This window comes from Theobroma cacao, chromosome 9 (genome assembly GCF_000208745.1).
Source record: "Theobroma cacao cultivar B97-61/B2 chromosome 9, Criollo_cocoa_genome_V2, whole genome shotgun sequence".
Lineage (NCBI taxonomy): Eukaryota > Viridiplantae > Streptophyta > Magnoliopsida > Malvales > Malvaceae > Theobroma > Theobroma cacao.
The window spans coordinates 32,903,939-32,924,336 of record NC_030858.1 but is presented as its reverse complement, the minus strand read 5'-3'; the positions used below and the strand labels follow the sequence as shown (position 1 = coordinate 32,924,336).

At 32.2% G+C, this 20,398-nt stretch overlaps 2 protein-coding genes across 2 annotated transcripts; one reads left to right on the top strand and one right to left on the bottom strand.

The window, feature by feature from the left end:
• On the top strand, nt 4,734–6,807 carry LOC18590201 (E3 ubiquitin-protein ligase PUB24). The gene has a single exon (XM_018127446.1). It carries the CDS (start codon nt 4,880–4,882, stop codon nt 6,095–6,097), a length of 1,218 nt encoding a protein of 405 aa, XP_017982935.1. The 5' UTR covers nt 4,734–4,879; the 3' UTR covers nt 6,098–6,807.
• Nucleotides 11,996–13,657, bottom strand: LOC18590200 (E3 ubiquitin-protein ligase PUB23). The gene has a single exon (XM_018127442.1). It carries the CDS (start codon nt 13,413–13,415, stop codon nt 12,174–12,176), a length of 1,242 nt encoding a protein of 413 aa, XP_017982931.1. The 5' UTR covers nt 13,416–13,657; the 3' UTR covers nt 11,996–12,173.

The window sequence follows — 20,398 nt, the reverse complement described above, 5'->3', positions numbered from 1 at the left end:
GAATTTTTTTTATTTTTTTTAATTTTTTTTTATTATTATTATTTAATTTATTTACTTTATTTAATTTAATTTATATTTATTTTAATTTATATGTCTACACTTTCTCCTGAAGCAAATTTCAGGATCAAAAAAGTCTAAACAAATATTTCCTTAAGTATAGAACACAAAAGGAGTGTTGGCCTGATTTATGTAAATGCCCAATATGATGGATGGAAAGCGGAATGCTTAAATATACTTAGAACCAAGGCCAACCATGAGACTTCAAGTTTTGCACCTGATGAAGAAATTTTGGATGCATTACAACAGAGTCCTGTAGGAGGAGTACATTTGCAGCAAACTCAGTCTCGTTACACGCCTTTTTTGAAGTTCAACAAGGATGAGGCAATTGCTCTTGGAGTTCAGGCCTTGGATCTGCAGCTGCCATTTAGTGAGATTGAGGTTCTACAGGAAAATTTAGAGCTGATCAAGCGGCAACTTGATGTTGAGCAAGTTGAAGTTTTGTCTATAACAGATCCAGAAGCTATGAGTAAAGCAGGCCATCTAAACTTACTCCTAAACCAGAACCTGCCAAATCCAGGAAACCCGACTGCCATCTTCTTCAGTGTATAAAATAAAGAGTTCCAAGAAACATCCAGTGAAATTTATGGGTTTTTTTTGTCCTGTTACATTTGGGATTTTATGTCATTTAAGTCAATAATTGAAGTTGAATTTCTGTACCATGAGACTTTGTATCATACCAATGAGTCATGAAATGCATTACTTAAAAGACACCCAAACGTTTGGAAAAAATTTGATAATGAATACATATGAAGCTTGTAATTTTTCATTATAGTATGTCCTCCAAAGTTGAAGTTATGAAAAGACCTTGTCTCTTCCAAACCTTCTTTTTTTTTTGCACAACATGTGAGGCAATATGAGTAATAATTGTAAACAAGTTTTTGAAATAAAATTCTTGTTTTATAGCTTAAGCAACAATCATAGAGAAGAGTACTTATATACCAAAGAAACAATATAAAAGTTTACCTACAATTCCGGATAAGAATATTAATTTATATATGCGAGAAAAAATTAACATTTTTAATTTATTTTTTTAAAATTAAATTTATTTTTTAATAATAAAAAAATCATATATTAATCAATAATCAAATACTTGAATACAATCAACACCTTTAATAAAGAATAATATTCAACACCACAAAATTGAGATATACTTTGACCCGCAATCTTAGTCTTGAGAATAGTTTGAATGAATATTTTAATGCCTTGCATTTAATATAGAAGAATAAAGGATAGTTAGGGTGTAAATTTAACATGACACAAGCACCGTCCTCAATTTGATTGGGTAGCGAGGTCAAGGCACACTTAATGATTTTTGAACAATTTATTGAGAGAAATTATGACCACAAAAAGCTATTTTATGTGAATAAATTAAATATGTGGCTAATTTGATCTCTTTACTTCATTTTTAGCTATTTTATTTTTCATATCAAACTAAGCACGTATTTTTTTTTCTTCTTTTTGCTAGTACTGTACGAAATAAAAAGTACATAGTTAATAAGTGAAAATTGATGCAAAAGAAATGAAAACTGAGAAATTGATGTAAAGAAACTTTGTGCAAAAGACTGTAAGGGAATAAGCTAAAATATTTTAAAAAAAAAAACTATGACGTCTTTTTTTTTCTTAAGAACTGCATTTCAGAAAGTCTCCATGATTTCATCATTGGCTAAAAAAAAAAACTATGACGTTTGAAAGCAAAGAATAAGTTATCTTTTATACTATTTAACTAAAATTATTACTAGGATGTACGTGAAATTTAAGTTAGAAAATAAATAATTATATTCCCCCAATTATAAAAAATAAATAAATAATTATACTTCCTTTAGATTTTCATTTTAAGCTCAAACTCTGTTAATACATAAAAAAAAAATTAATAATGCTATATCTTTGAAATAAAACCCAAAAACATGGCAGGTTATACACTAAAACTTAATTGAAAGATAATTTTGTCATATTTCAAAATAAGGATTGGTATTTAATAATTTTTTCTCCAAACCGTGATTTACAAACCATAATTACTAGATTTTACGTTGATTATTAAAAACTGCGTTTTGAAAGTCAAAAGTAACATGTCAAATTAACTTTTACAGAATTAGATTTTAATTAATTACTAGCATTCCTAAATAACACATATAATTACATAATGTAAAGCTTTACCTAGGAAAACGAAAATATTATTAAATTTTTTTTATCATTTTTCTTACCTACAATTTTTTATATACATATATGATTTAGAATATATAAATAATGAGAGACAATCTTTTGTTATTTTATAAATCTCAACTATTTATTTTAATTAAAAATTTGACTTAAAACTTGTAGATTGAAATCTCAAATTTTAATTGCTTATGATTGCTTGTACGAAATGAAATTAAGAAGGTGTGAATTATGTATGACATAAAATTAATGATTCCAATTGTACCATCTCAGTAATTAATTAATAAGTTAACAAGTTCATTTTTTAAATTATATTTAAGTATTTGGTTTATTAGTTGATGCATGATCCCTTACTTAAAGAGTAGAGTTCAAATCTCTTTTTTTCAATTAAAAAAAAATATCTAGATTGTTAAACGGCCTTGTTCCATTCAAAAGATTTTTCATGAAAATAGAAGCAAATCAGAAATTACAACATAATTGTGTAGCTTTTGAATTAATAATTAACTGGCATGGCGGTCCTATACCATAATTTCCAAATGTGTAAACATTCATACTTTTCCTTTGTTACTAAGTACAATTAGAAAGATGTCAAACGTGGCACACACAAAAGAAAGATAATAACGGCTAAAACAGGAGATTAATCTTGTCATGCTACATCTAGAAGCCGTAATTACTGGACTAATTTCAGACTGCTTAAATAAAGTAGGGGTTTTGCAAAGGAGGCCCTTAAAGTATCTTTTAAAGTCATTATGTTAAATATATTTATAACATTAATTAAAGTCAAATTAATATTTTATTTTCATAATTCATCATTAAATATATCATCTTTATAAAGAATCTAACAAACCCTTTTTTTTTAATGGAAAACCTTTTCTTGAAATAATATTTCATTTGAATATAGTAGTTAATTAAGATAACCAAATATTGAAACCAAACCTAGATTCATACTCCACCGTTTGTTAATGCTTAATATAAGCTAAAGCTCAAGGTTTTCAAAATTTAATTGCGGAATAATATAGGCTTTCCTATATATAAATATAATATATTAAAGCATGATTGATATATTTTAAAATATTTACTTACTTAGTTGAGAGGAATTGAAATTTAGAAAAAAAAAAAGTAAAATTCTAGTGACCCTATAAAATTTACACTGACTTTAAACTAACATTTTGGAAAAACAAAACGATTTTGTGAAAAATTTGTGTTTGAAAAAATTAAGTCATGACCTAACTTAGAATTGTATTGTCTCATATAAAATTTCGGACCATGATCTGGCATGCAGATCCTTTGAATAATATAATCTTATATATAATGTTGAATTTGATTCAACCTAATTAAATAAATACGACCATATATTTTGCAGGCCATGTAGACGAAATCAAGCCTGCACTTTACAATTCCTGGAAATGGAAAAAAAAAAAAAAAAGACACTTAAATTTGTTCGTCAGAAATTTTCTGATCCAAAGAATTCATATGTCATTAATAGTAGGAAGAAATTGAAAGGTTAAGGATCAAACTGATTATTTATTAAAAAGTTAGGGTCATATAATGCAATTTACTCGAGAAACTGAGATGGGGGAATAAGTCATCTCAACATTTGGGAATCCTCTTTGCAATTCTTTTGACTACTACTAGTATCCAACAAACTCATGAAAATAATAAATCAAAATGGGTAAGCAATGAGGAAAAAAGATTCTAAATATGTTATATGCTTTTAAATCATGACACATAAGCATGTTTTTGAAAATTATCAACTATTTATTACATATTGCACGTTATCATTAAATTGTGCGTATTTATTTAACATATTTATATATGATTTTTTGTGATAAATAATTAACCTTTTTTAAAGAACAATATACTGAAGTGATATAGCTTGAATGAAAACAATACATGCCAACATGAAATAACAATTTCATAGAAACTTTTTGATAAATGAGAGGGAAAGAGAGGTAAACCTAAACTTAGGTGGCACTGTACATATTTGGGCAAACACAACAAAGGGTCAACTAAACATTGAAGAGGCATACAAGTTTGAGTTCCACACCTGCAGCGCAGTGCTCGTATGATTAGGGGTTTGGTATATCTTTTCTCAAGCTCCCCGTCGCCAAGTTGTGCCGCCTACAATATTTGCCCAGATTTTTTTACCTTTGTCTGAATTGAATTTTTCCACTGTAATTCCAAACAGAGTCCACCAGTTACCAGTGACGGCGCCTACATATTTTGGGCTACTTTTTGGCCCACCTTTGTCCTTTCCTTGGTTTGAAGCACACAGCCTGAGCCTGACCACAAAATAATGTGCCAAGTGGTGGTCAATAAGCAGTTGGGAGAAGAAATTTCTTACCAATGTGATTTGTATTGTTTCTCGTGTGTTGACCATTGAAAGCCGTAGATGAGAAACTATGACCGGTGAAAGAAGAAATTTAGAAGAAGGAGAAGAATGCGAAAGAATGGAAAAAGACGTATTATTCAAACACATTTAAATATACTTAGAATCCTCCTTTGCTTGCCAATTATTTGTCTACCTGATATAGTCTTCGAAGCTATTAGCCACTTTCGCTTACCGTTTTTGCCTTAACAAAGTTGTCTATATTATCTATCTACTTCTTCAGCAAACTCTGCAATTTTCAACATCCATCATCTTCGAAGAGTTGATCAGCTCTCCATGGATGAAATCGATATACCTCAATATTTTCTCTGTCCCATATCGCTACAAATCATGAAAGACCCTGTTACAGCTGTTACGGGAATTACATATGACAGGGAAAGCATAGAGCAATGGTTGAAGATAGCCACGGACACGACCTGCCCTGTAACGAAGCAGCCTTTGCCATCAGATTCCGATTTAACGCCAAATCACACGCTGCGGCGGCTAATTCAGGCATGGTGCACAGAAAATGAGAGTAATGGTATTGATAGAATCCCTACACCAAAATCTCCTCTCAGTAAGAGTCGTGTTATTAAACTCATGCGTGAATTTGAGCATACTAGTTTCTATGTAAATGCTTTGAAGAAAATGGAAGCCTTAGGGAAAGAGAATGAAAAGAACAGGAAATGCATGGAGGAAGCAGGGGTTGCAAAGGCTGTGATTTTGTTGTTGAGAAGATGTTACAAGGAAAGGAGAATTACTGGTCTTGAAGAAGCTTTGAGACTTGTTTATCTTATATGGACGCCCTCTAGTGAAGTCAAAGCTCTCGTGAATGAAAACCACGATTTGATTGACTGTTTAACATGGATTCTCGGGTGTGAGATGGAGAATCCTGTTGTTGTCAAGACTCATGCGATGCTAGTCTTGAGAAAGGTGATTGAGGTCGCAAATACCAGGCTGGTGGAGAAATTGAAGCTCGAATTCTTCAAAGAAATTTTGAGGGTATTGAAATTGAAAATCTCTCAACAAGCTACCAAATCCGCCTTGCTAATTATGATAGAAGTATGCCTTTGGGGAAGAAACAAATCCAAAATCGTTGAAGCCAATGCAATTTTCGAGCTCATTGAATTTGAACTGCAAAACCCCGAAAAGAACATCACGGAACTGAACATCAATCTTTTGGCACATCTATGTTCATGCGCAGATGGGCGAGCTCAGTTTCTACGCCATGCCGGGAGCATAGCTATGGTGGCTAAGAGGATCCTAAGGGTTTCTCCAGCGACAGATGATCAAGCTGTTCATATACTTTCATTAATCTCAAAATATTCCGCAACCAAGCAAGTCCTTTTAGAGATGTTGAGGGTTGGAGCTGTGACAAAGCTTTGCATGGTAATTCAAGCAGATTGTGCAGCATATTTGAAAGAGAAAGCCAGAGGGGTACTTAGATTGCACTCCAATTTATGGAATAATTCTCCTTGTATTGCCGTCTATCTGTTAACCAGGTACCAAAGGTAACCTGAGTGACAAAAAGTTTGAATTATTACAGCTTTAGTTAAAGATCATGATAGATTATGGATATCATGATTAAGGACACAGATCAATATCATGAAAGTGTACAAAATATCGATCAATTATAGTAATTGTCACAGTTAATGATAAGGATTTTTTTTTTTTGAAATGTATGGTGATTATATATTGATCAGACAGGGTTTACACTTTACATGAGCTATGCCGGTCGAGTCTCAAGCCTTTGAAGTAGGCAGCAAGACTGGATGCAGCATAGCTCATCCTTTCTCAGGAATATAAGAATCCCCTGATCAACCCCATTCAGAATGTGTCCACCCTTTTCCCAGAAGCACCCCCGCTCCCCTGTTTACGAAAGAGCTCAATCCGGTTGGCGGTCCCCACCGGCTTGGTGAGGCCTCTTTTCATATTTTTCCATTGTAGAGGCGCCTGTTTCTTATTACAAATCTCCCTGGAGAGCCCTTCCTTAAGCGCGTGGACTTGTATTGGACACCACCTCGCATACAAACACACTGTGAAGAACGGGACACTGACGCTGCCTATCTTAATTGGACTTTTGGTGCATTTGATAAGGAATATTTTGAAATTCTGTATAATTTATCAATTATAACAGCTAATTATCAAAATTGGTTTGTAAGATCTTTAGCTGTTCATTTAAAGAGACTTGCCTATAAAGTTGCTGTTCGTCTGGCTGTGGTTTTTTCTTCTGTCTTTTTCTTGTATGCAAGGAGCATTTGGTTCAATAAAACTTATTAATAATAGTCGAAAATGTAGGTTTTTTCTTTTACTTTGAACATAAAATCTTTATAAAATAAAAATTTCAATCTCTAAATTAACATTGGGTTATCATCTTAGCGAATTGAATTCTTTTTTTATTTTCTTTTTTCTATATAGAGATGATGATTTATTGGTAGCAAATGCCGACCATATGAAAATTTAACAGTCGAGAAAAAACCCACGGGGAACATATAATAGGACATCTCAATATACCAATGTCAGGGAAGGGTCCGCAATCAACGGTTATTGGATTGGCAGCTACAACCTGTATCGAGGAAAACAAATAAAACGTGCTGTATATCAACTCCAATGCATGCAAAGAACGTGAACATGGCTGTCAAACAACACGGAATGCATCTCCTTCTCCTATGGAATCAAATGTGAAAAGTATTTTTGAAAAAGATCACTTTCCAAAAGTTACAACTAATAGCATAGCTGTTGCTTCCGTACTTTGGATCGTTAACCATGTGGGTATGCCAAATAATAGACATAGATGCATCATAAGGTTACTGTGACAAACATTGAAGCAAATTTAATGAGTGGACCAACTATAGCTCATTACTATACATATGGTTATGGATTGAGATTTTTTCCCTTCATTTTCATCCATTACTACGTCCTTCCAATCGGTTCAAGACTTAATTCCTAAACTCAAGTTAACCTTTATCATATTACTTTGAGTTTGAGTGGTTGTTAATGTAATTATAACAATTGTAAAAATTATCAACTAAATCAGTGAAATTAAAAGTACATAAGATTACGATATTGTTAGATTATTATTATTAATTTAATTTCTTTTATCTAAATGATTGAATATCTCTTTTATATATGTATCTTATTGTCTTTTTATAAATTGATCATGTAAAATATAAGATTTTTTTTGTCATAACAAAAATCATGTTCAAGCTCGAACACCTCTACGAAATCTGAATGATTTCGTAAATTTTAAACAGTTCTGGATGAGTTATGTAGATAAAAAATCGGCAACCTGTCCAAAACGTTGGGTTGCAATTATCCGATTCAAGTCAAACTAAAGCATTGACCACTATCTTAATCACTTTTCTCATTACTCCATTAAATTAAAGTAATTTTATGAAACCAAAGGTATTAAAGAAGTCACTTTTAAAATATAATATATAAATATATTTAAGTGACAACTAAGCATATGTTAGGAGTTAGGAGAGGTTGGTAGTTATGAATAGATCAAATTTAGATTATGAACATATTTTAATTAACTATGACTTTATATATATATATATATAATCAAATAAGATTTTAGATCCATCAAATCAAGTATAATAGATCAAGATCGTTCATTGAGTAAATTAGGAATTCATAAAGTTAGAATTTGAGTTTTCTAATTACATAAATGATAATAAAATTAATTAAGAGATCTTTGAGATAACGGAGTACTATTAAAAATAGATTTGTTAATTAGGCACATCAAATAGGATTTTGAATTGATTCATTTTGGATCATTTCATTTTGAATAAAAAATTATTTAAATCACTTTTAGATTCAAATTATTTTAAATTTTGATCATTTTAAATTTAAATTATTTTGATTCAGAATATTTCGAGTTTAAATCATTTAGATTGGGATCATGTTTTGAGTTTAATTCATTGATTTTCAAAATAAAATCAATTTAAGCTCAAGTCATTTTGAGTTAATCGTTCAAGTTTGAATCATGATTCAATTCAAACATGTACTAAGTATTTACTTTCTTAATCAATCAGTCTTATGGATTATAGTTATAAGTAAGTGTTATCTGTTGCGTGTGTATGTATACTGTGTTTCTTTTTAGCCATTGTGCAGCTTCTTATGAAGGTCAAGATTGATCTCCTCTATTCCCTTCTTTAGTATTATCATTATTAGGATTTAGGATTTTAGGTTAGTAAAAGATTATTGATTAATTGTGATTAAGTTTTCATGAATTAAATTTAAATAAAAATACATTTATTATTTAATAAAATAATTGTATCATCCAGTAACCAAATATTTGACCAATGCAAATTTGATGAGTAATTTAAACAAAGTATGCGATTTAGGGTGAGGAATTTTTTTTCACCATTGAAGGGCCGAAAGTAAATGGTATAGGCCCGAAATATTTGACTAATAGATATTGGGGCCTCGCCACTAGTCCAGCTTAAGCATGCAATTGGGCTGGCTCCCCATTGAACCTTCTTTGTTTTTATCAATTTACAAACCCAAACCCAAAATACCAAAATCAGTTCAATTTTTCTTCCACCGTCCAACAATAATAAATTGCCACATGTCTACACCAACTCCATTGCTCCTTACTTTGATCCAATCAATCCATTTGATTTAAAAGTCAACAATATAACTTCTACAAAATAAAGAGTCAACAATACAATATAATATAAACTAGATTTGGCACAAATTAATGGTTCAAACTTGATGGTCTTATGCTATCAAAACTAATTCAAATCCCAAAAGCTCTTACTTCATTGGGATTTAATCAAAACCCAAATTCTTGAGTTGAAAAATCAATGCCTTAAGTTGTATCAATTTAAAACATCAGAAAGTAGGAGGATCGATGCATCCCACCCTGTATCTATGGAACCGCCATCTTTTAGTCAACAGATAACTTTGTTTCCTAACAAACTTTCCATATGCTAATTAAAATTGTTCAAGTCCATTAGGTTATTCCATTGTCTTTGTGTCCTATATATTCGTTTACTACTCTCTCGATCGCTCAAGATCCATCCCTATGCATGATGCTTCCTCAATTATTCTAGCCGTATATATTGTCAACATTTCACTCATCGGGATTAAATTCAGCCTTCATCTTAAGTTATAATCTATAGTATACAAACTTGTAACTAGTTCCACGATTAATCCTAGCAAGTCCTGGAGCAGCTTCCTAGCCAGATCGCCGTTACTACTAGAGGGCTTGAAATTTAACTTTTAATGCAAAGTCAACACTAAAGTTTACTGGTCTGATCTCTCTCGATCTATCTAGATTTGACCCTGAAAGCTAGTAGTCAGAGTTTTCATTAGTCAATGATGAAATTCTTAATCCCAAGAACCACTAGAAACTAATAAGAGAGGCTAGCTGTTCATGTTTTCAACCTGTAAGGCAGCTAACAATCAATAAAAACCAAAGGAAAAGCTGCCCATATGTGTAGGCGTAATTCGACATTTTATTGTCAAGAGTTCACTGAATTTTAATAAAATTGATGGACGTCTGCTGACATAATTGCCTATAAAATGTTATACCATTGTTATATCCATAGTTTTTATTAATTATGAACTGTGAAAACTTGTCTGAAAGAAAGTGAGAAACCTACAGATATATAATCCCCGATGAGAAGAAGTATGTTATGGGAAACAAAAGGGTGGGGTGGCCCCCACATCCTCGTGAAGCAACAAAATTATATGTAAGGACAAGTAATTTAGATGACAATGTAAACGAACATTAATTATAGGTGTGAATCAAAATTTGAAAGAAAAGCAGTATTAGAAAAGCTTGGTGAAGAAAGTTGTAAGAATTAGACTTGGTTTAAAACCTTCTACCAGGGCAAACCAGAATCGTTCAGCCAACCCAAGTCTGTGGAGATGGTTAGATTTGTTCATATCATCTAACACGGTCCAACGTTTCAGTTGGCCCTGGGAATATATATATGAAGCGCCGTCAACTCTTACATAGTCATAAGTAATACGATAATAAATTCTGGAAACTGCTGGATTTAATGACAATCCCTATTCCCTAATATAGCTTTTAATTTCTTTTGATTTCTTAAACTCTACCGGGTCAAATAGGGAAGAAATCATCATCTTTTCTTGTCATAATACAGTAATGAGTGCTATATATATCTCGTCGGAGCTACATGATTGACCTGTTTGCATCAATTTGGTTTTTTCTACCATCGACGGAGACATTAATTTGTGTTGCAATATGGACACCGAACCACCACCTTTCCCTCCTTTTCTGTTCTTTCTCGGTTTTCAACTCTTTTACGAAGTTGACATAAACCAATTTGACCTTCAAATGTGCCCTTATGGAAGCTGTAAACATTGTGATAAATGGTCCCTTGACGCAGAATGAAAGCTTTTAACAACATTTAAAGGTTGAATACGAATGGAACTCTTGGTAATAAATATGATATAAAACACTTACACCTTTCTTCTCAAGTTAATTTACTAACGAAATGGGCCACAAATCTATATATTAGTGTGACATATTCCAAGTTCGAAATAAAGAAAAAAGCTTCATTTTATTGTATAATCAAAATTTATTGAATTTTATTAAAAATAGGCATAATTTGAATACATATATAATCTTGCAGTTAAAATCACGTATTACTCATTTGTAATCGATTGTAAAATTTTAGATTGCGCATAGGTCATGTCTTCATAGAACCTATAATAGGATCAATTCTTCCAATAAAATTGTATGATCAAAAATGTTGTCAGATTGTTAGATGAGTTTATCTTTGCAAAGGATATTCTGGTGTATGTTAGGTGGTGATACAGCTGTTTGACTTTGTTGAATGTTGATGTAACCATCTCATACAAACCAGATGTGTAAGCTGTTTTCAAGCTTAATCTAACGAAGAAAAGAAAAAAATGAAAGTACTCGTAGAATCTTTACATTAAACAAAATTTCTAGACTCCAAATATGGGATGGACTTGAATCCAATCCAAATGTTCATGATTTACCTGTAAAATCCCATAAGCTAGCGTTTGTTTTGCCTACAACTATATTTTCTACCATAAGTGGCTGGAAAAAGTGACAGAAACAAGAATGGTATCTATTTAAGAAACTAATTAAAATTCATATTTATAAGACGAAAGTGCATAATTAACAAATAATCTTAAGGCATTAGAACAAGATCATGTAAACTATATACGTTTTGACTCCGATTTCTATGTTTAAGGTTTATAGACTTTATTTTAATAATTAAATGTTTTGTAAGTTGTGAATAATTAAATGGTTTATAATCTCAAGTCTCAAGCAATTCCCAAATACATTAGCACGATATATATTTCTCTTACAATTTTTCCTTCCAAAAAGAACTAACACATGTCGACAATGATAAGGCATTCAATACAAAGTAAAATACAGAACCTTAATTCCCAAAAGAATAATTAACTAAATCTCATCGAAAGTGTCTCTTTGTTGACAATATTTCATGCCTATATATATATATATATTAAATTTGTATAATTCAAACTTAGTTGCATGGAGATCCGCTTTCCCCCATGTCTGTTTCAATCCTATCTACACAAAAAGTTAATAAATGAAAAAAAAAAAAGAGCACCAATCTCAAGAAGATGGATAGGAAGAAAACAAATGAGAAGGAATACAAGAAGGGTTCCTCCAAACCCTAGAGTGCAGTTTGAGGATCTCCCTTGCTCTCTCCTTGGTCTTGTAACTACTATCAAGTTGAAGCACCAAACATAACTTGGATACCACACCAACTTGCAACATTTCCTGAAGAACCCAAGAAGTTGCTGAACACCTGCAAATTGAGGATAGAATCCTCACTGCCCTGTCACTTGCCACATGCGAAACCCTGAATATTTTCTTTGAGACAATCGCTAGCCCTGCTCCGTGCTTCAACAACTCTGCTCTCCCTTCAGCACAAGCACAAAGCTGATCCAACAAAATCAAGGCAAGTTCACAAGCTCTCTTCTCGGATGTTTTGAGAAGAAACTCGATCAAGACAAACACTGCACCACCTTCAACGGCTTTGATCCTGTTTCTTCCCCAAGGACAAAGCTCCACAAGGAGCTTCAATGATGCCTTGGAGGCCTGCTGCGAGATCTGATCGCGCAAAGTACGTACCATTTCAGCGAAGAATTCAGGTGTGGCACTCATCAATTGGATTGGATCTGCCACTTTAAAGACATCCTTCAATAGCATCGTGGCATATGCTCGAGATTGGTAGTTACCATTTTTCATGACTTGCACTAAAGACTCTACAAATTCCTGATCATTGCTGATAATACTCTTTAGACAGCTTTGAGAAACCTTGATATGATAAAAAATACTTAATGCCTCATCGCTGGCTTTTAAAAGTTCTGACCCTTCGTTGCTTTCGACTTCAAGTAACGCAGAATCATAACTCTTGATCATTGACACCAGGAATTGAACTGCACCAGCGGCTTCCAGGTAGCTTCTGTTTCTTTCACCTTCGAGCGTGATTGATCTGAGCCTTTTAAGGCATTTGAGTTGCATCTCAGGGAACTTTTTCGCATCTTTAAGGAGCTTGGAGATCTGGGTTTTGTCGACCAAAGGCTTGGGCGTTGGGATCCTTTCAATTCCATGGGAAGCATTGAGAATGCACCATGCTTGGATCAAGCGACGAAGAGTGTGATTTGGGGTTAGATCTGAATTGTGCAAGGCCTGTTTCGAAACCGGGCACGTGTTGTTCTTGCATGAAAATAACCATTTCTCGATACTATCTCGATCGTATGTTATTCCAGTTGAGATGGTAACAGGATCTCTCATGAGTTGAAGGGAAATTGGACAAAGAAAATGAGGAGGAATCTCAATTTCATCCATCAATTTTTTTTGGAGCTACTAAATCTAACAAAACTAAACCAGGCAAACAAAACCTGGATTCTCAAATAAACAAGAAAACGAAAAAGATATGATGCCAAATAAAGGGGAAACAACAAGAAAGAGAACTTAAAAATTGGAATAGGATTGAATGTAAGTGTTACCTCAAAGCAGTCTCAATTCTATACACTTGCCAAATTGGGGCTGGTGGGAGAAAGGGTGGAGACGCTTTTATATGTGGAGAGGACAAAACGGCGACATCGCAAGCTGTTCAAAATCAATAAATTAAAAGTCAACACACGCAAAATTAGAGGAAGAGAGAGAAAGGAAAGGAAAAAAAAAGAAAAGTGGTAATTGATTAGGACCATTTCCAAGGTTTCGGAAGAAGAAAAGCTTAAAACAAATACTTTAATAACAGCCTCTGCCATTGGCATCCAACACAAAACTGAAAGACTTTTGGTTTGAGGCATTAAATGAATCGAATGGGGCTGGCCTTGGGCCAGGCGTCGGTGTTGCAAAGGGGCGCTCCCCTAAACCAAACCCTAATTGAGACTTTGACTTTCTCTCTCTCTCTCTCTCTCTCTTCTTTTAATACTTAACCTACTCTTCTTTCNCCTTCTCTCTCTCTCTCTCTCTCTCTTTTTAATTATTAACCTACTCTTCTTTCTTTGTGTGTGTGTGTTTTTTTTTTTTTTTTTTTGCCCTTTTCTCTGTGTAGATCGTGAACGTTGCATGGCTGATGCCGACAGCTCCTCATGGGTTTCCCCTCGCATTTGCTTGGCTGCTCCTTTAAGAATTCCATTTTTCAGTTTTTTGGTTAAAGAAATTAAAAAGAAAAGGATTAATTTTTTGTTCTTAAAACTAGGGCGATCAGTCGTTATTGTCTTTTGACTAAGCTTAAACGCCGTTACCACTTTCCAATTTTCAACCTTTACATCTGTGCCAACTGCACAAATCCACGTAAACGAAATGAATTAAAAAGAAAAGAAATCTTGTTCTCTTATTTGTGGTATATTAAAAAAATGTCGTTTCTTGATTCTAAATTTTCAATTAATCACGAATCTTCTAATTAAGAAAACGATATATATATATAAATCTTGAAGTTGGTGGATTAACAATCATCAAAATAATCTTTGAAATTAATATAGTGATCAACTTATCCCTTTTTTCTTCCTCAATCTAAAACAAAATTTGTAAAGATTATGTGATGATTACATTTTTTTAAATTGGAAGTATTAATTAATCATGAATGCAATATTGAAGGTACAACCAAAGGCAATTAAAAGAAGCACGTGCAATGGCAAGATCCAGATCTAGATTAGCATCAAAAGAACCAACACACAAAGAATATATAATAATGATCAAAAGTCTTATTTCTTTTTAAGAAAAAAGTCTATGATTGATATGAAAGGCATAAATTAACTATATACATGGCTTGTATGTTAGCCAGCTCCCTCTAGTAAATTAATTAAAACGTTGTGCCATGTCCATCAGAGACACGATTGTATATGTACAATATTCAACTCTCAAAATTATTTGGAAAATCTTATACATGTATATATATATATATATCCTTTTATTTCACTAAAATTTAGATCTCAATAGAAGCAAAAGCTCCATTAATTTCAATGTAATGGGGAATTGGACTTGAGCCAGGCTATGAATGCATGAAGACCCAAAGCAAAATTGCCCAAGTTCAAAGCAAAAGGCAGATGGTGACTAGATTAAATGTTGGGAGAAGACTTATAATTGGATGAGTGTCAGATCCAAAAGGGCACACAAGTTGCGCGTATTGACTGCAGGCGCGTTGGGGTTTGTGAAGACGGGCAAATTAAGAAACCTCATCCGTCAGCGTGATAGCCTAGCAGTAGCAGGGATGAAGGCAGGATTAAAACTCAAAGGTAGTGGCGGTCCAATCCAACAAACATTAGCTTATAATTCATTTGCATATATTTCTCATATTGTATCCACAATAAAAAATAATTGTATAATTTATGAATGGGATGTTCGATTTAACACTTAATACGTGTTTTTTTTTCTTGATACAAATAAATTTATTTAGATTTATCCATTTTCTCGTTTTCAAAATTGCAATTGATAAAACTATTATTTATGTTGAAAAAAAACTCAGAGAAGTCAACTAAGGATTAATTTTCAAAAAATAGGGAAAAATTTTATAGGTTAAATGATAATTTTAAAATTAGTAGGGCGGGGCGGGGGGCGGCGCGCAAGTAAAAGGTTCTAAAGAAATGAAAGAAAATGTAGTGGATAACAAAGGAATTTTGCCAAGTTTATGAGGCTGGCTTCGTCCCCTGGTTTATCGGGATGGAGAGTCAGACAAGTTTTATGAGGCTGTGCCAGCGCCAGACAAGGTCCATCAATATATGCATTTATATATATATATATATATATAAAGGGGTTAATCGATACTTAATCATGCAAGATTTTCAAAGCTAAAGTAACCAAAACTAGGTGGACCATTTTACGTTTACATTAAGTATATAAATGTACTTTCAACTGTTCAAACTAGAGACTGTTTTTTTGGTAGGTTTGAAGCTTAATTTCATCAGCTTGTTAAGTTTTTTTCCAGCATAAACAGCTCATCTTAATTCCAAGAAAATACAAGCCAGTTTTTATATGTAGGAGTTATGGGAACCGGTTTGGCTCTCTCTTAGTGCTAAGGAGAAAAACAAAATGACAAAAATCGAAATGGAAAAACGTATACGTTTTCTTGAATCTTATTTTGTCAAAAATTGAAAGGTTGGGAATTAATTTCACTACTCAAGAGCAAGACTTTTTTGATAGAATATTTTGTATAAAAAATTTATAATTCTGTCAAAAATTATATTTTTCAATAAAATATTTCGACGAAAACTTGGTTGCGGAAAACCAATGCCTCAAATCTGACTCAAACCTAAAAGTAGTCTTATATTTATCCAGTACCCAACCACTCTCTTGAGTTGGAAATAAATAGAACATGTACTAAAAATAAAGTATATATGGCGTTCTGAATGCTCCAAACCATTAGCAAAAACCTAATATTTATTTATGAAACTGGACCATTTTACAGGTAAGTAGCTATCACCAACTATTTTCTTGTTATTCATACTCAACCACCCCAGCATATGGCACGGGTTGCAGTAATTGCATTCTTCAATGAAATTACTATTTTCTCAAACAACCAGTCATGTCCTCTTCACCCACGGACTTTAAAGTTACTGCATGTATATATATTACTGCTACCCAATGAATTTGGAAGATGATATTGTTCGTGCCTTCATGCATGGGCCATGATTTAGAGTTAAAACACTGACTCTTTCTTTATTAATCCGCAAGAGGACCAATGCACTACAAGTATGAAAAAGTTTTATAATGGGCTCCAGATTGGCTTTGCCCAGTGTGTAACCCATGCCTCTACTACATAAGACTTCTTTTGTTCATAGATCAGGCTGAACCCAATGGGCTTCTTCATGGCCTAGTTCGAAATTCAGTTTCATGGCTTGTAGATTAGACTGTTAGATGATAAGGTTCAGTGGCTTCAATCGAGGTCAGCCTACGCTATCTTTTATGGTAATCAAAAAATAAGTTGTTAAAAGTTTTTTTTTTTTAATATTTTTATTAAAAATTTTAAATTTTTTATTTAGATAAATTATTGAAAATAATTTTTTTTATTTAGATTATTCTGTATAAAATATTTTCTATGATGATCCTATTTCAAAAAATTTTTCATCTTCAATAATTTTCTATCATGACATCATGAAACTATCATAATTTATCAACTATGCAAGACATTCAAAATATAATTTTTTCAATATTATTAATGGGTAAAAAAAGGAAATAGAAGAATGAAAGAAAAAGGGAAAAATAATTAAGAGAAGAATAAACAAATATGAAATAAGGATTATTAATTAAAGTCAAAATAGTAAAAAAAAAATTAAAGTCAAAATAGAATAACACACAATTAATTAACAGAATTCTTTAACGGGTGTTGCAAAAGTGTTAATATTTTCACTGTGCATACTAATACTCCTAAACTATGCTAAATCTATGTCATAAACTAACATCTATTATCTTTAATGAATTAAAATAAAATTTAAAATTTGATTAAAAATAATAGATTCGATTAAATAACCAATTATATCTAAATAAAAACAACGACGAGAACCTCATTTTCCGTCAGAGTATTAAGTTTCTGATACAATTTAAATAAAATATTAAATGTACAATTTAACAATTGACCTCCTAATTAAACCATTGATCTGTGCATATCTTCTTCAATTCGGATTGCTTTTCAGACTGATTCTGATAATTATGTTTGCAAGTAAACAAGCATAAAGGAGAACTAACAACTATTCAGCACGTGGAGCCAATCCCAATAATATATATTAAAATTTATACCAAAAGTTAATCAAATTACTAAATCATACATCAATTGGACATAAAATGCATTGCATCAAAGTTTTAAAAACACAATAATATCTATCATTTTGCCATGTCCTTTTAAAAAGAAAAACGAAATAAAGGAACCTCAGAAGGGGCACATGAGGGCATAAATTCTACTCATAATGCAAGCCATAACCCCAACAAAATAAAAGCCTAGTGGCGTCTTGCAACGCATCCTGAAGTGTACGAAAGAGCGGTCGGCGGGTGGACAAGATCCAACCACATCGCCTCCATGCTCGACTGCTTGCCCCTACCTCCTACCTCCTTCCACTATCCCGCCAAAACTCTTGCCATGTCTTGAGATTCCTGTCCCTTAACAATGCTTCAATGTTACAAGCGTGGGATTCCATGACAAATACCAGCTACATTTATGGCAATTAAAGGAAAAAAGGAAAAGAAAGAAGAAAAATAATTAATCTCCTACATATAGATAATCACACATGCCCTTTTCTTATTGGATAACGTTCGCATTTGCAGGCCATGCCTCAAGGATCATTGGAAAGATTTCTCAAGATTTGACAAAGACATGTTGTCCTGGTAAGCTTAGCTATATGAAATTATTAGTTTTCTTTCATTCTGTAAGCTTTGTAACAACTAATGTCCTATTCCAAATTAAACATGAGAAGCTTTTAACAAGCAATAACATCTCATACATATGCTGTCAGATTTGTGGATATGAGTACTATCACTTGAACAAAAACTGGATTAGATCAGTTTTTTTGTACATGTAGAGACTTTTGATCTACACACATACATATAAATATATATATATATATATATATATATTCTCTCTCATTTTTATTAAAATTTAATATTTTCAAATTGAAATATAAAATTCAGAATCTCTTTAAAAATGACGTAATTTTACTTTCATAATTATTTGGTGACTACATTAAATAATTGTATGATACATGCATTAATCTTTAAAATGCTGAAATCTATGTATGTATATATCTCAATAGATCAAATTAATGTTGCTATTAAGTTAAAAATGTGGGCCATGAGAATCCCTTTAAAGACTATGTCGTCATTTCAAACATAAATTAACATAAAACAAATGGATAGAAATGCATTAATTGGTTAACATTTGGATTAGTGTTATTTGTCCCTGAAAAAGCTAGTACTATTCAACAACTTTTGGCGACAGGACATAAACAAATAGCTTGTCTCCAAAGAAAGTAATGATTTAATTTGCTCTCTTGTTAAATCAGGACAGCATAAGTAATATGTATGCACACAATGAACTTTCTAATCAAGGATGCTGGACAAAAGGCATTTGCTATATATAATATTCGGGTGAGTTTCTATTCGGTCGGTTAATTTAACTACCGCTTAAAATGATTTCAATTAGGAAATTAATTTGATTATTATGATACTAATTTTAATGGTTCACAATTGAAAAAAAGACAGTTCACCGGCCCATATATCAAAGAAAAATTAAAAAAATTAAAAAAAAAACTTTTCGGGGACTAGTGAAAATGTTGGATGGAATGTGAATGAGATGTGATTAAAGGCTAAGGACAAAAAGATTCTTGTCAAATGTTAAGGCTTATCTCGTGCATATTACGACTTCAAATTGCTATACAAATTCATGAAAGCAACAGCTTTTGGTACAAAGTTGGTCTTTGAGTGGTCTTGAAACTATTGGTTTTTATTGTTGGTTTGGATTCTTTTTCCCTTTTTTTTATCTTTTGACTTTTGGATTTGTTTTCTTCCAAGGTATGAGAAAGACATGGCTGCAAAAATAGGGGAAAAACTCTCCATCACTCCTCAATAAAAATTGACACTTGGCCTCGAAAGTGAATTACACTCTTCATTTAGTTCCTTTTTTTTTTTCGGTACGAGTGATTCAAATTAGGGAGAAGGGTATTGAAAGATATACTCTCGAACAACTAGAATATTATAAGATTTAATTTAAAGGTCTATAATTAATTTAAATCGTTAAAAAGGTGAGATGCACTTCTTAAAATGGAAGAGAATCATTCTTAACACTTGCTTTGTGTCGCTTTAATTAAATTTTCTATTTAGTCAACAAAAGAATGAGATGTTAATCAATTAAGTTTCCAATTTGAGAGATAATTTGTTTAAATTTTATATACAATAATCTATCTATAAGATGAAAGACTGTTATACATTTTTCAATAATGAACATTAGATGGGTTTTTTGAAGAAGATATTGGTAATTTGTTGTGGAATTAGTAGATTTTTCCATGAAAAATAGTAATTAAATGCCTTTTAATAAAACATATAAATGTAAAGTGAAGATATATCTAATTATAGGCAATTGGGATAAGGGTATCTTACTATAGGAAACCGACTGGCGGATAAACCTCTAAAAATCTTTTATCATAATACCGACCTACATGTTTAGCATATATATATAATATACTGCTAATCAGAGAGAAATTCTCCGACAAGCAAGATTCCATTGATTAAGCTCATGACGAAAATGAAAAGATTGAAAGAAGGAGGTTGAAAGAAGGGAAAAGAGAACCTAAAATTGACACGTGTAACCAAAACACACGTTAACACAAAAAAAAGAG

Coding starts and splice junctions, on each gene's coding strand:
- LOC18590201 (XM_018127446.1), top strand. CDS start 4,880: ATGGATGAAATCGATATACCTCAATATTTTCTCTGTCCCATATCGCTA.
- LOC18590200 (XM_018127442.1), bottom strand. CDS start 13,415: ATGGATGAAATTGAGATTCCTCCTCATTTTCTTTGTCCAATTTCCCTT.